This window comes from Ambystoma mexicanum, chromosome 12 (genome assembly GCF_040938575.1).
Source record: "Ambystoma mexicanum isolate Mex_15411 chromosome 12, UKY_AmexF1_1, whole genome shotgun sequence".
Lineage (NCBI taxonomy): Eukaryota > Metazoa > Chordata > Amphibia > Caudata > Ambystomatidae > Ambystoma > Ambystoma mexicanum.
Genome location: NC_090936.1, coordinates 224,685,918 through 224,700,978, shown reverse-complemented (window position 1 = coordinate 224,700,978; position 15,061 = coordinate 224,685,918). Strand labels below are relative to the sequence as shown.

The window sequence follows — 15,061 nt, the reverse complement described above, 5'->3', positions numbered from 1 at the left end:
GGGTGAGCAGGTAACCATATCCCCAGGAACCCCTGAGGGTTAAACAGGGGTTAGTACAGAAGGTGAGCAGGTCACCATATGCCTAACTTATCGGGAAGGTGATAGAGTGAGGTATTGATAGTAGCTGAGTGGGAACAGTATTCGAGGTAGAAACCTGAAGAGTGACAGTGAGTGGGAGAATGGAAGTAGCTATTGGTACATAATTGAAGAGGAGTTAGGATTAGAAGAATAGTAGGAGGTAAAGAAGTAGAGTGAGAGGATGGAGGGAAAAGGAATAACAGAAGTAGAAGGATGGTTAGGAGTAGTATTGTTAATAATAACAGGTTTGTGCAATGAAGTAAGATTGAAGGGTGGAGGTGGAAAGGTGGAGTGAGAGATTGGAGGGGACAGTTGTGTGGTGGGAGGAGATTAGAACACGAGGTTAAATTAGTGAAGTGCCAGGAGTGAGAGGTTGTGGAAGGAGTGTACATGATGTTGGGTGAAAAAAGGCACCATTCTCTATTTTCCAGCAACTAACCAACAATAGGAGAGGGAAAGTTAGAAGGTCCATAGGGATCCAGATAGACAGCGATTTAGGGAAACCACCTGTGGTCGTAGTGAGAAGAGAGACGGATAGAGGTTACCGATCAGTAGATGAATAACAACCAAATATGGACGGCTGGGGTTGAGAGGTATGTCCCAAGCCCGGGGAAAGTCGAGAAAGAAAAGGGATGGCCTTAGAGCCAACTCTTTCACCAGTCCCTTAAAACCTTCAAGAGATTTAAGTGAAGAATTAGCCATTCTGACAATTGAGATTTTAGATAAACACCCTTGACCTTATATTGGAGAGTCAGTGTAGTTATTTGTGGTGGGCGCCCCGTCACACAAGAAAGATGTTAAAAATGCTTGCTATAACAGTAATGGTTTACCTAATCACCAGGGGCCTCTCTTAGTCATTAATTAGTTACAAGTGTGTTAGATTGCTGCTATTTGTCTATTAAGTTAAAAAGGCTTTTGCAAATCTGGTCCTAAGTCTGCACAAATGCACAACCTAACATAACAATATGCAGCCCTCTTTATCACACAGTACTAGGTGTACATAAACTCGGGATGTTGACTTTTTGCCATTGAATGGTATATGACAGCATCACCTGCTGTGCACACTGTAGAAACAGTGGAAAGACTTCTAAAAATACATTCAAGTTTGACACAGGAGGTGTTATGGCTGAACATGAGATACACGGATGCCAAAAACCCCACTTGAGCTTTACTCCTTTGAATTAACCTAAGTAGCAATGCCGTTAGGTACATACACAATCTCAAAGTGTTCATGTGATGCACTTGTATTGTACTTGTTCAGTCATGCAAACACAAGTGCATGCCCAGAGAGGTGTCTTGTGCAAGTTACGCAATAATATAGTTAACCGATTTGCTGCGTTTATATGTTTTACAGCAAAGAGATGTGCGACCAACAGAACACTTTCACCATGTGCCCACTCTGCGACATGTCTTGTGACTACTGGAACCTAAGCTCTGCTTGTGGCATGGCTCGTGCCAGCCATTTATTTGATAACCCTGCCACAGTCTTCTTCGCCGTTTTCATGGCTTTGTGGGGTAAGCATTCTTTGAATCTCAACACACTTTGCATCAGATATGTATTTATATATCAAGCCAACGATTTAAAACCATGTTAAATAGTCATGACTAATGTTTTTGATTTTTTGATGATTTGAAATTCCAGCCTATATGCCACTACAACTGCCATGGGGTCTCTCCAGCGTAGACAATGGTGGATCATAGGAAGCTTAATTGCAAATATCAGGAGAGCCACATGTTTCAGCCCTTGCCATATGCTCAAGTTATTGCTCATAATAAGGCAGCATTACGCGAGACAACGGGCGACAGTGCCAGTGGGTAACATTGCCATTAGCATTCACGTTGCTCACAGGTGGGTGCCAAGCACGCATTTGAATTAGAAATTACACACAAAAAAAACAAATCTTACACGTTGTCGCGTGATGGTGGACGTAAAGAAATGGGCAGATACCCTCTATTTTGTTGACTGGGGGCTGAATCGCGAGGGTTAATTCAATGTACATATCGGGACAATTGAGTCAAAGCTACCTCTCCCTTTGACGCTCGGTTAACATTGACACAAAACTACAGTCTGCTAAGGGATGTTTCCATTCGCTATGTATGATCACACTATCATATCAATGACAGCAGTATTTATAAAGTCCAAATCCAAATTTACCTGGACGCCAGATAACATTAAGATTGAAATAAAGAAACATCTTCCATATTTGGGTTGTTCATTTACTGCACGACTCAATAAGGGGTATGTGATGGAATACTTGAAAAAGCAGGCATTATTGAGAGAAGCCCACATGATAAAAGTAAACAGCACGTTTGGCAGATTCTCTCTGGTGCTATGTGGGCAAGTAATCCCTAAACTAACATATGGTCTGGAGATTATGCGGTCCTGGATGTTTGACTTCTTTGATTGTTCGGTGCATTTATCTGGAGGAAAACTCCTTCTCTACCGAATTCCATCTCTGTAGCTGCAGTTAGGTTTGAGCTAAGTTTACAATCCTTGAAAAGCGGGGTGGTTTGGAAGCAAATGCTTTTCTATGGGAGATTTTTTAGACCAAGGCTCGCTCTCTTTTTAAAGACCTTGCTGCTGTAGCTCATGAAACTGCTGGTAATATGGCTAATTAAAATGTAGGCAATTGATATCGGATTTGGATGTACCCTTTGATGTTATGATTCAGAATCCTAGTAGGGTCAAATTAGCCTTGTCCCATAGAGATTTGATAAAAATGTATTCTGCAATCCAAAATGAATCAGTGTATTCTAATTTAGGCGTTGAGGAGAAAAGTGTGGCGACATTGCCATCCTACCTAGCACAATTTCCTAACGCAATCTATCGCAAACACGTTATGCGGTTTAGATGAAATCTATTGCAAACCAGATAAATCAACTCTATCCACAATTCATTACCCAAGGCACTGTCATTTTTTCCCCCTCTGCAGCAACTCGAAAGAAATAGAAAATCTGAAGCATTTGACAATGTTTTGCCCGGCACTATTGACCTTACGGATTATGTATTTTAAACGTTTTGAGCATAGTTGAACTTTTATAGAAACAGAAATTCTCTGGCAGTGCCTTTGGAGGTTGAATAGGATTCATTTTGTTTTAGCGGCTCTTAGGTTCCTGGAAAGACTTGAACGGTTTTAAGTGTGATGCACTATGAATGAATAACTAATTTTGGGTGAATTGATAATGTATTCAAATTTATGGAATGCATTGGCGAATTAGTAGATTATAAAATGTTTATATGTGAACCAAATGCAATTAAACAACTAAAACAATGTGTTCTGGTTGATGACAATTAATTCATCAACAAGGAAAAGTGACAAATTAATACAGTGCGGTTTAAGGCAACAATGCATAGGATTGCAAAATGCATCCCAAGAATCCTGATTGGTTAGTGCCCCTCCCAAGGAGCACACCCCTCCTTTGTTTGATAAATACAAGTCTTGCATTTCCATCCTTTATCTCTTTAGAATTGTTTGCATTAAGGGTGATGTTCTATTTTGAATGACATCATGGGCCTGATTCACAGAGCGTTTTCCTATGGGATTTTAGCATTATAAAACACTTCTGTGAATCAGGCCCCAAGTCTTTTAACCCTTTACCCAGTTAACATTTTTTAGCAAGTCACCTGTTACCTTTCTGGTTGACTGTGCTGGTCCTTTCACACTGTACTGAAAACATCCAGTTTTAGTGAGAGCTATTAATCATAGGCCCATTTTTCAAGCATCAATAACAACTTTAAGTTAAATGCCGTATACTGATGTACTCCCTAAATGATTGCTTGTGTAAAAAATATATTTTTCAATAGTAGTTCTCTACTTGACACAATATTAAATCCGGGCCTGTGCACGGTTCATTGACACTGTTCAGGAGGAAGAGCATGACCATTGATCTGGTTGGTTCAGATCTACTTGATCTGTCTCTGCAATTGGAGGACATCCTTTCCGGATCAGCCACCTGCATACAGGTACTCATGCATTACTGTGCAATCCTTAGAGCATGCACAATGCCAACATTTGCAATGGACGCTGCCATTGATGGAAAGGTGGCCACATTTACCCACTACACGTGTCATACTCCTGGTGTCATTATTTTTGTAACTTTGAACCTGTTTTATATTTACACATGCACATAATGCACAAGCAATATCCAATTCCATGAGGAATAGAATTTTCATAAAGTAATCTACATGCTATGTACATAAAACGTGTCTGGTCTGTTCACAGGTTTTCAGTGACAGGCAGCAAAACATCTTCAGTAACACAGAACTGGACAAAGCCATTTTCCTGGGAAATGTCTAATACTGTTTTTCTCACAATTAGCCCATCACAAAGAAAAAACATGTTTTTCATTCAGGAATGCCTTTGAGGTGGTCTTACATTAAGGTGACATTGAGAAAACATACTTCTTACATTGTTTTTTTATCTTTTTTTTAGCAATAACTTTTGTGATTATAAAGTGTACAGCACTACCCCTTCATTGATATTAAATATGTCAGTGCCCTGGGTAGAGTTCATTTGCATTAGCTAATGAGCCCCACCACCCACCTATCGAAGCATTAGCTATTATACAACATAATAGAAAGTCCCACGACAGTGAGCATCAGAGCAATGTTCTAAGCCACCCAGGTGTGGGTAACATGTGATAAGGTTTAGCATGAGTCACGAGAGGTGAATTGTAAGGTGCTGAAAAATAAGACGAAGCAGATGGTCAGCCAGAGGTAATGCCCTAACCTTGATAGTTGGAATTTCACCTCAATTCGTAATTTCACAATGTGTGCAACTGCCTTTAATACTTTTTTACAACTTAAATGCAGAGATAACATCTTCCATAATGTTTTTTTTACGCACACATTTGCTAGTTATATGAATGAAAAAGTCATGAAAACAAGTGAAGATAAATTTGTAGTTTTGACATTGGCGTGTAGAAGAGAACATTTCAGACAACCGCAATGTAGTGGCGGGTTTTCTGTAGATGGAGGCCTCTGCGAGTAAGGAAAGATATGCCTGGTATAAGGAAGGAAGAAAGCTCTGGAATGAAATTGCCTCCTCATGCATGGCCGATATAGGCAAGGGAAATCTGGCACAGGCTAAATTAGCCATAAAAGAAAGCTCCAGAATAGTGTGTTGGTTCCAGGTGCGGTTAGAACAAACTCCTTGCCTTCCCTGGCAACATACGCTGAACTAAAGGAGACCACGACAAGCACAGGATCCATCAGTACATTCCCATCATCAGTAAAAATGAATTCTACAGCAAGGAGGTTGTTAATCATGCACGACTGAATTTGCTCCCTCTCTTTAAGAGGACCAGTTGGCAAAAGGTTTCACTAAAATGCCTGTTTGGCATGTGGTTTGATGAAGATCTGGCCCATTTCCTTCTGATCTGCCAATCTACCGAATGGAGAGCAATGAGTGGTTAAAGCCACGCTTCCTGGGGCGCCATATTATATCCGGCAAGGAAGCTATGTCCTTGCTGTTTCAACTGTGCTGAACCCCGGTTCTTGTACAATATGTTGATGTTTATAGATATATCCTTAGAAATTGCCAGGATTTCAAGGCTTAAAAAAAATCTTGAAGCCCCCCCAACTTGAAATCCTGCTAAGAATATATAAAACTAAAGCTGTGATCTTCTGCTACTGCCCCTCCACCCAATCCCTGCTCATGCTTCTGATATGGAATTGGGCTTATGATATGTGGAAGATATAATTGCATAAACAACATTATGATTGAGGGGTGACACGTGATCTTACCCACAAATCACGTTATCGAAACTCATACTTTCTGAAATCCTTAAAAAATTAGAAGCCTTCACTACAGTTCGGCTTGCAGGTGTAAAAAGGATGTTGTCAAGTATGGATACTGCACTATGGTTCAATGGCTCAAACAGATTAAGAGAAATACTTGTTTTACTTCTAAAGTGAACATTTGGGGAAAATTGGATAAAGACAGATGAAGTGACGAATTTTGTGAGCCATCTAATTTAGCATACCCTACAATCACAAGCTTAATATTTGTCCAAATGTATCTAGGAGAGTGCACTGCAAACTCAAACCTTTTCTTTATCACTAGATTTAGATTCAATCCCATACGCATCAGTAGCATCGTAGATAAATGGTGAGATCCAGATTTTTCAAATTGTCACTGTACTTTCTGTCCAACTGAACTCGAGACTTAGATGCATTGTATTTAGGTTTTTTCTCCTAAATACAGTTGGATCAGATGGAGAACATTGATCTTGCTGTTTAGTGAACACGAATTTACGTAGGTTATACTGCTTACCTGTATCAACTTTTAGCCAGTGTTATGAACATGACCAGGGCTCTAAATACCTTCTAAAGAAAAGACCATGAAATTTGTTGCAAATTAATATATCACTAGTGTGGCTGAATAGTCTTATGTGGATTAAGTTTCAAGTTTATTTAATATACTTACAGCTGTCAAGTTTTGTATATACAACAGTTAAAAACACACATGTGGATTAACCAAATCTATTTTACTGTGCATAGAACACATTGTTGGACCCATGGCAGCACGGGAAAATTGGAATAGACATTACAGTGAAAGGTGCCTTAATCTTCTGAGTCGTTAGGTGCACTTAAGAAAAACGTCGGCAAAATAAATGTACATCAATCTGGATGCAAGATTTGTTCTGGTTTGTTGTGTAACACTTGATTTTAGTATGGTTGTTTTTAAGCATTATTGCATTGTTTTTATGGGTTTGATGCTTTTTATCATTTGTATGTGTTTTGCATGATGGGAAGGAAAGAAGGGGAGGAAGGAAGGAAGGAAGGAAGGAAGGAAGGAAGGAAGGAAGGAAGGAAGGAAGGAAGGAAGGAAGGAAGGAAGGAAGGAAGGAAGGAAGGAAGGAAGGAAGGAAGGAAGGAAGGAAGGAAGGAAGGAAGGAAGGAAGGAAGGAAGGATCGATCTCGTGACCTGAGTATGGTGCACATGTTCAGAAGCTATTGTATCACTGTGTCATCAAAGAAATACTTAAATAGGCCATAATTAGGAAGGCAGAGAGCTTCCACCTGCCACGGTAGTCCCTCTGGCAGCATCTCCAATAGTTGATATTCTATTCCCTTCAATGTTATATTTGAGGTCAAGACAGAAGACCTGTTTTGGAAAGACCTTTATGAAGTCCATGCGTTTGATGGTTTAGTAGAAACGACATAAAGATGAAACATAACATATAACACTGTATTAAAGGGGTAATAGGGCACCAAACATTGAAACACATGTAGAATGTGGTATAGTATATTATGAATTTCGAATACAAGATAGATATTTTCTGTAACTATTTAAGCCACGTAATGTAAATAATTTGAAGAAAAGTTATTTATTACATATGTACATCTGAAGGCAGAGCAATACAGTGCTTCATCAAATCATATTCAGTGGTCCTTAGTGTCAAGTAGATTGGCTGGGTGACGCAACACACCGACTGCTTAAGCTATAGCCCAGAACTGCTTGAGCTGTAGCCCAGAGATCTAATTTGTACTGATCCAGCTTGTTTGATCGACACACTCACACACAAAACAAAAACTTGAATTGTTTTGGGGGGAACACAAGAGAATGTGTGTGATGGTGCAGTAAACACTGTTAGAAGTGGTGGTGGTGGTCACAGGCAAGGACATTATTTGGGGGCTACAAGGGGTCGTACCTGCAACCCCTCAGGTTTCCCTTGCTACCCCTAAAAACAGTAAAGAATTATTATTATTTTTTTAAGTTCAAGATCCTGGGCTGTGGCCAGCGCCTTGTGGCTCTTTGTTTCTGGATTGGCTGGCTTTCTTGTTCAGGCCTCTAAAAAAAAAAACAGGGGGCCCACAAGTGTAACACTTTGATTTGTGACCCTAAACAAGAAAGAATAGGGATAACAAATAATTTGTCTTTCTGGAATTCTTTACAATTATTTCTGGACTTATTAAAGGTTTATATCAGGCACACTTCGGTAGTCTGTTACTAAACACCTCAAATTCACAATGCAGACAAAAACTTCCCAAAAGCATTTAGAGTAGAATAAGCATCAATTTCTATGTATTTTGCTTTTCGCAAGTTTCAGTCATAGCATGTTTTTTCTGCCGTTGCCTCTGTGAAGATTGCATCTCAGTGTCCTCGGTCACTTGCTAAAATCCTTGTGCCTAAAAGCATGTTTACAGTGTAGAAATGTATTTATGTATTTATTTATTTATTTATTTATTCACATTTGTTTAGCGCACAGGCAGCCCAGAGGGCATCGTGGCACTTGTTACAGATATGAAAATTACTTGTTGTACATACAGTGAAGTCATTACTTAGTTGCAAGAGAAAAAATGTTAGACCTTAGCACACAAAGTGGCCCTTGATTTCATTGTGCTACAATTAATGTGTTGCTGTAATATGTCTATCTTTCATTTCACCATGGCATTCTGTTCAGGATCGTTTTTTTACATGTATGAGGTAACGAGTGCCCAGAGAACGGGATGCCGTGTTAGTGCGCTGCTTTCCCTGCACTACTCTAAATTCTTTAATACACAGTTATGAACCCTCCCAATGGTATGTATTTTGCCAAACACTGAAGTTTGAAAAGTAGATCCACACAGGCTTTACATGTGGCCAACTTTGCAGCAGACCTGTAGATGAACTGGCCTCCTGTTAAATCACAGATACTAGTTTAATGGTATCCACTAGAGTGTAATATGCTTTCTGACTTCGAGAACATTCAGATGTGTAATTGCTCATTTTATTATAGCTGGTTAGATAGCTATAATAGTGGGTAAAATAGCTCAGTGGGTTGAGCACTCGCTGCTGCAATGTGTGTCATCTGTAGGTTGCAGGTCCAAACCCCGGCAAGGCCATCTCAGCCTTTCAACTTTCTGAGGTTGATAAATGAGTACCAACACAGGGTGGGTGATATTGTATGTATATTTCTTCTATTTATAGTGCATACACATAAGCGCTATATAATAACACATAATTATCATTTGGTCTTAGACAACTGCTTGCATTCACAGTAATCTGATAATATGGGCCTATACACACTGATATTAACGCTGCATATGGTAATCCATTCTTGTATGAAATGTTTATCACATTACTGTGATATCCTAACCATATTTTTAGGAGTGTTGTTAGGAACAATGCTATATGTTGCCACTTCCTGTTTTGTCAAGGTCGTATTCCATCGCTTCACGTGATGTCATTTCGGGCTGGCATCAAATGACCTCTCTTCCTGTGATGTCACGCGAGGTCAAGGGTCGTGTGAAGGCACTTCCACTACACCAGGCATTTTGGTGAAATGACGTCCCTGATCACATGTGATGGGCAACAGTGGCAACCTAATTGGCTGTGTGACGCAACACTGCAAAACACCCCGAGCACTAGACCAGATGAGAAATTTGCTATGGGACCGTTTTTATGAATGGGAGCACCCGCACACAAAAAAGCAGATTAATTGTTTTCGGGAACAGAAACGAATTTGGTTGTGCTGCAACAATTGTTTCAGTTGTTGATCACAGGCAGTGAGCAGTAGTTGTAAGTTAATCAGCTGGGTGAGAAAACACAACACTGAGCAGTAGGCCAGAGGAGGAATTTGCACTAGGTTACTTCATTTGTATGGGAAACACGCACACACATACAACATGCAATTCATTTTTTTGGGGGTAACAAAAAATAATGTAGGGTGCTCGAGTAATTGTTAAAGGTCTTGATCACATTCAGTGGGCATTAGTGGCAGGTTGATTGGCTGTGTGAAGCAGCACATTACCTACTTGAGCTATAGGCCATCCAATACTGTTACGACCAGTGCCACAAGTATTCATACCCTGGTTCCGGGGGTGGCTCCTTGTCCTTCCAATCTCCTCTCTTGGCTCTTTCTGCCACTTCTGTGCAGCCAGTCCAAACACCAACTTCCAAACGATTAGTGTCTGGCACAAATGGAAATATATCTCATGTTCCCGTCTTACAACAGAAAAGCATACACACCTGAGTACTGTTGGAGTCTGTTGGGAGTACAACCCAGAAGAGGTTATGGATGGAAGGTTTAAAATAATCTTAACCGGTGACCTTGCTCTGGGCAATCCTCCATACCATAATTCTGCTGCCTGCCAACCCACTACAGAAAGGTGAAAGACAATATGCAAATCAGGTGAGGTTGTACCCCAAAAGTGGCTGTCTAGTCTGAACTGCTCCGTCACACTCCTTCTACACAAGACCACAAACAACCGATACATGTTTTGACGACATTGGGCATCATCAGTGAGGTGTAGCTTGGGTCTGTAGGACCAGCAAGTTTTAGACCCACATCTGAGCATACTCATCCCATTCCGGTAACTATAGCAAACCAAAAGATGTGATGTCTACAAGGTTTAGAATTGATCTTAACCATTGGCATCACTCTGGGCAACTCTGCCGACCATCATTCTTCAGCCCGCAAAGCCATTACAGAAAGGGGAAAGACCATGTGCAAATCAGGCTTGGTCACACCACAAAAGGGGCAGTCCAGGCTTGGTCACATAAATTCTGCATTAGACCACAAGCTACTCCTGACATATTTCTGACTGTGTTTTGGTGGTTGTATACGAAGTGTTCGAATAAAACTGACCGCAGCCGAATTGACCTTTTATTTTGCGTATGAATTGGCCGAAAATATATGCGGGGGGACACCCCTCCCCATCCCCCCGCTGAATCCACCTACATTATTTAATACCCCAAACCCACCCCCCACAAATATATTCGCTCAATTCGGCCGCAAAACAAACGGTCAATTCGGCCGCGGTCAGTTTGGCCACAGTCAGTTTGGGTCTGCTGGGGTGCCGGCCAACAGGACTGCCAATTAATCTGTGGCAGGAGAAGCAGATATTCTTGAGTGGTGTTTGGATTCGCAGCTTTCAACAGAAGATCAGGGATAGAAGAGCCATGGCCAATGGCCTGTTTTAGATACGCAGAATGTTTCTCAGCCTAGAATACCCACTGCATTTCCAACCACTTTCACTCAGTTTTCCTTTGATTTTGATGATGGCAATGGTGTTGAAGATGATGATGATGATGATGATGATGATGATGAGGGCAATAATGATGACCGGATCATTGAATACACCCCTCTTTTCGTAAGAGACCACTGGGAGAGATTTTTACAACTGTGAGTAGTGAAGAATAAACACAGCCTGACATGGCACAAACTATGACCCCAATCCCTGCAAGAGTTTGCAAATACCACCAGAAAGCATGAATTCTTTGTATACTCTTTGCAACACCTCAGACATCTTGAGATGGCAGTGGTGAACGCCAATGAGAGCACCTACCAGACCTTCACTGTAAGCAGTGCCACCTCTTGCACCTATAGACCATAAGGAGCACCACACTCCTTCTTCTTCTGCCTCTACTCAACAGCCAATTACACCATCTGCAAGCCCACAGTGTATATCTACATTGTGGAATTTGTTTGCATAGGGTTAAAATCAGCATTTGTCACCTACACGCTTTGCAGAAAAACAGTGTCCTTTGGGAGGGAGGGGCGGATTTGGGCATATCATGATTGATGAGGCCTATGAAGCAACATCATGCACAAGAGTGGTACCAACATATTACACAGTATGCCCCGAGGAGCCAGTGAACCCTCAGAAGCATGTTGGTACTGTCCTGCATGGTGAGCCCAGAGTTGTGCGTGTGTGTGTGTCTGTGTGTGTGTGTGTGTGTGTGTAAGGCAGCAAATTAGTGTATCCGCCTATATCATCAGCTGCATCCACATGCAAAGTAGGAGCAGGGGAACAATGTCTATGTTCCATTCTAGCTTCAGACAGTCATTTGAATTCAGTGATAAATATCATTATAACCATCCACAATTAAAGACACTCAATGCTAAATTTGAGATAATGTTGGCGGTTGACCTTCTGCCATAAAACTTCTTTGAAAGTAAAGACTCAGAAAGGTAGTATAAGTGATTTTTCTCAGCCATACCTTTCACAAGAAATGTACCTGTGTTGTATGATGCATTGGTTCTTGTGGGTTGGTAGGTCTTGAACAGGTCTGAAGGTGGGAAAGCCCACTTCAGATGGAATAACTGGCAAAGTTACAAAGCACAGAGTAAATGCATATACAAAACAGTGGGTCATCTCAAATTATGAGCAAAGAAATGCATCTGATCAGCTGAATGCTGTCCACCAAAAGGTGAAGGCAGGGTGGCCAGCTCTCCGGCAATTAGAGTTTGGCTTTGTGGTTGTAGACGATGACCCTAATGTCGTTTCTGAACCGAAGCTCAGGAACGCAATGCATGTGCCATCTTTGCACATGATCTCCACTTTGCGCTGCCATGTTTTGTCAAAAATTACTCCCCTGTCCATGTAATGCTTGCTGCAGCACACAAGATCTGCTCTCATTTCAGCTGTTCCTATTGTGCTAGACATGCTTAGAATGTTTTGCTGGTACAGCACAAACTCCCACACCACCATCTAAAAATGTCTGTCAAACACAACAGAATTAAACATTGCATATGCTTGACCAGCTGTGTGAGCAAAGCAATGTTGTGAGTTACTACAGCTATAATTACAGTCAACCATTGGATGGAACCTTCTCCACCCAGACTCGGTGGCAGCTCATGCAAAATGTCTGTTGTTTGCAAGGGCCCCTTGAGGAATACACACAGCATTTAATCCAAAGCTTTGAGTCAATGAATGAGGTACTTCCATTGAGCTACGTGTCACAAAAGTACCTGTCCAGAAGAGCAATGGAACATGATAACAGGGCAAGACATTGTACAGCTTGCGAGAGAACTGCTGGCAATCCTTCAGAATCTCCCACGTATCCAACACATGTAAGAATACATTGAGTATCTTTTGGCATTACATCTTGACTTCCATTTTAAGGGTAAAGTGGCTGCATTCAGGACTGTGGGCAGTAGGACGACACATACAAAAGACCTACTTGGAATATACACAATGACACTTAAGATGCATTTGAAAGATCGTTTGCTTACAGAGCAGAGGATTGATGGACAGGCAACAAAAAATGTGTATTCAGTAATAATTCAGTCCTCATCCGGTAGCACCCTCTCCAATACAAATGTGTTAGGTTCAGGGACACTCTATGTAAGGTCTGCAACTCTCAAACATACAAACCTCTGTTACTCTTTTACAGATTCTTAATTTTTCAATTTGTCTCTACAAGGAAGAGCAAAGGGCAGTAGTAATCAGCCCTAATACTACACAGATGGTGGATGCGTATTTGAGTAACACATGCTACATTGGCAAGGACAATGACCCACAACAGTATTGCTTGTTTAACCAGTCTGTGTAGCCAACACAACTTGTCTGTGTAGCCATTGGCAGCATAAGCTGCCCCCAGCTAGTTTAAAATAGAGCACAATTGTATTCTGTTGAAGCTGCTGTCTCTGACCAGAGAAGGAGCCTACCTGTATCTTATGTAGAGCAATTGACTTTCATTAAAATTAATGACCACCATACACCATTTGATAATTGCAAGATAATGTTTCCTTTGCAAGCACAGTGACAGGATTCTCAAAAAGATTATAGTTGAGTCAGAGGATAACCTGATGTGTCCCCAAAGACCGGGCAGAATGGGCTTTGGAGAAGGTGGTAGTTACTGTTATTTCCATTTACATTGTCAGTTCAGGCTCTAGATATGAAATTGTATTGCAATGGGGATGGGTGGGGGTGATCGAGGTGATGATGAGCAACAATATTGAAGATGCATCTGCCCAAGGTGTGAAGTACCATGTGTGCTGAATTCTCTATGTCTACTATCAGAGCAAAATACAAGTATGCATTATCAATTTACTGTAGATGTTCCAATGGGTGAACAGAGTAATTCACATGCTCAGTTTTTATAGCTCTCATGTCTTGTGGAATTAGGGGCACACCTGAATTTCTGCATCCCTCCTGCCCCACCGGTGGGAGGGCACACATCAATGTTTAAGTCTCCTCTATCTCGCAGTGGTGAGGGTTCAGCCTAGATTTTTATGTCTCTCCTTTATCGCATTGGCGAGGGCACATGCTTCGTAAGCACGTCCCTCCCATCTTGCAGGAGTTGGGGGCAAGCACACAATTTTGACATCTCTCTATTCTCACAGGAGTGGAGGCACATCCTGAATTTTTACATTTATTCTGTCTCACAGACAGTGTTGAGGAATAGATTAAATGTATTCCTCTCTCTCGGGAGGCAAAGCGCTGAATAGAGAGGAGTTGCTCAAGGAACCATACACAGGTCTGGGTTGATTACCTTCACGTGGTGGGACTCATTTCAAAATATCATTGCCAAGTCTCAGCAAGGCATTCTACACTATTGCCATATGGGAGACTCCCAGGCTTCATGACTTATTAGTGTTTCTTCTCTTAGGGAAGATAATTGTCCTTATCTACAGGCTCTCTGTGTGGATAAGTGAATAGTGCCCCACTTTTCTAAAAGAAGACAGAGAGACAAAAGTCTCAGCGAATGTCATAATTACATTCCTCTCAAAGGGAATTCAAATTTTGAAGGTGGATGCTAGCTTTTTAAATGTCTGCTCTCAATTGAATGGCTATTCTTCAGTGTCCAAAACATTACACCAAACTAAACTAAGCATTCCTTAAAATGTCATTTTTTGGGGTATTTATTTTTTGCTTTTTAATTTATTTTTTTATCATGGAAGAATTAAAGGAAACCAATAATAGCCTTCCCCGAGAAATGAAACAAAATGATGTACAATTTCAGATTTTCCATGCCATCACAACAAAACTGTCCAGTTTACTCATGGTGGTGCTTCTCAAAATAATGCTTTGCAGCACCTCATGTACTAATTCTCCTCATCTTAAGATGTGCCTGTACACTTGGCAAAATGTCTCGCTCTCCCAGGGAATTCTGTCCATTGAACTGCCCTCTGGGACATTGATCCTGTCTCCCAAATCCCCTGGAATGATGCCTAGGATTCGCTTGGCCTTTTTCGGGGTAGTTAGCAATCTGTCACTGTGTGAGCAGGACTTGTTCACCACATGGACAAGTTTGAGCTTCGTGACATC

At 41.2% G+C, this 15,061-nt stretch overlaps 1 protein-coding gene across 3 annotated transcripts in view; it reads left to right on the top strand.

The window, feature by feature from the left end:
- ANO2 (anoctamin 2) overlaps positions 1-15,061 on the top strand; it is a 2,341,832-nt gene that overhangs the window by 1,297,700 nt on the left and 1,029,071 nt on the right. For all 3 annotated transcript variants that reach the window (XR_011281759.1, XM_069628333.1, XM_069628334.1), the window contains one exon: positions 1,433-1,593. Coding sequence is in view for 2 of the 3 variants with exons in the window: in XM_069628333.1 (XP_069484434.1) it covers positions 1,433-1,593 (161 nt within the window). In the remaining variant the exon portion in view is untranslated. The remainder of the gene's footprint in view (positions 1-1,432; positions 1,594-15,061) is intronic.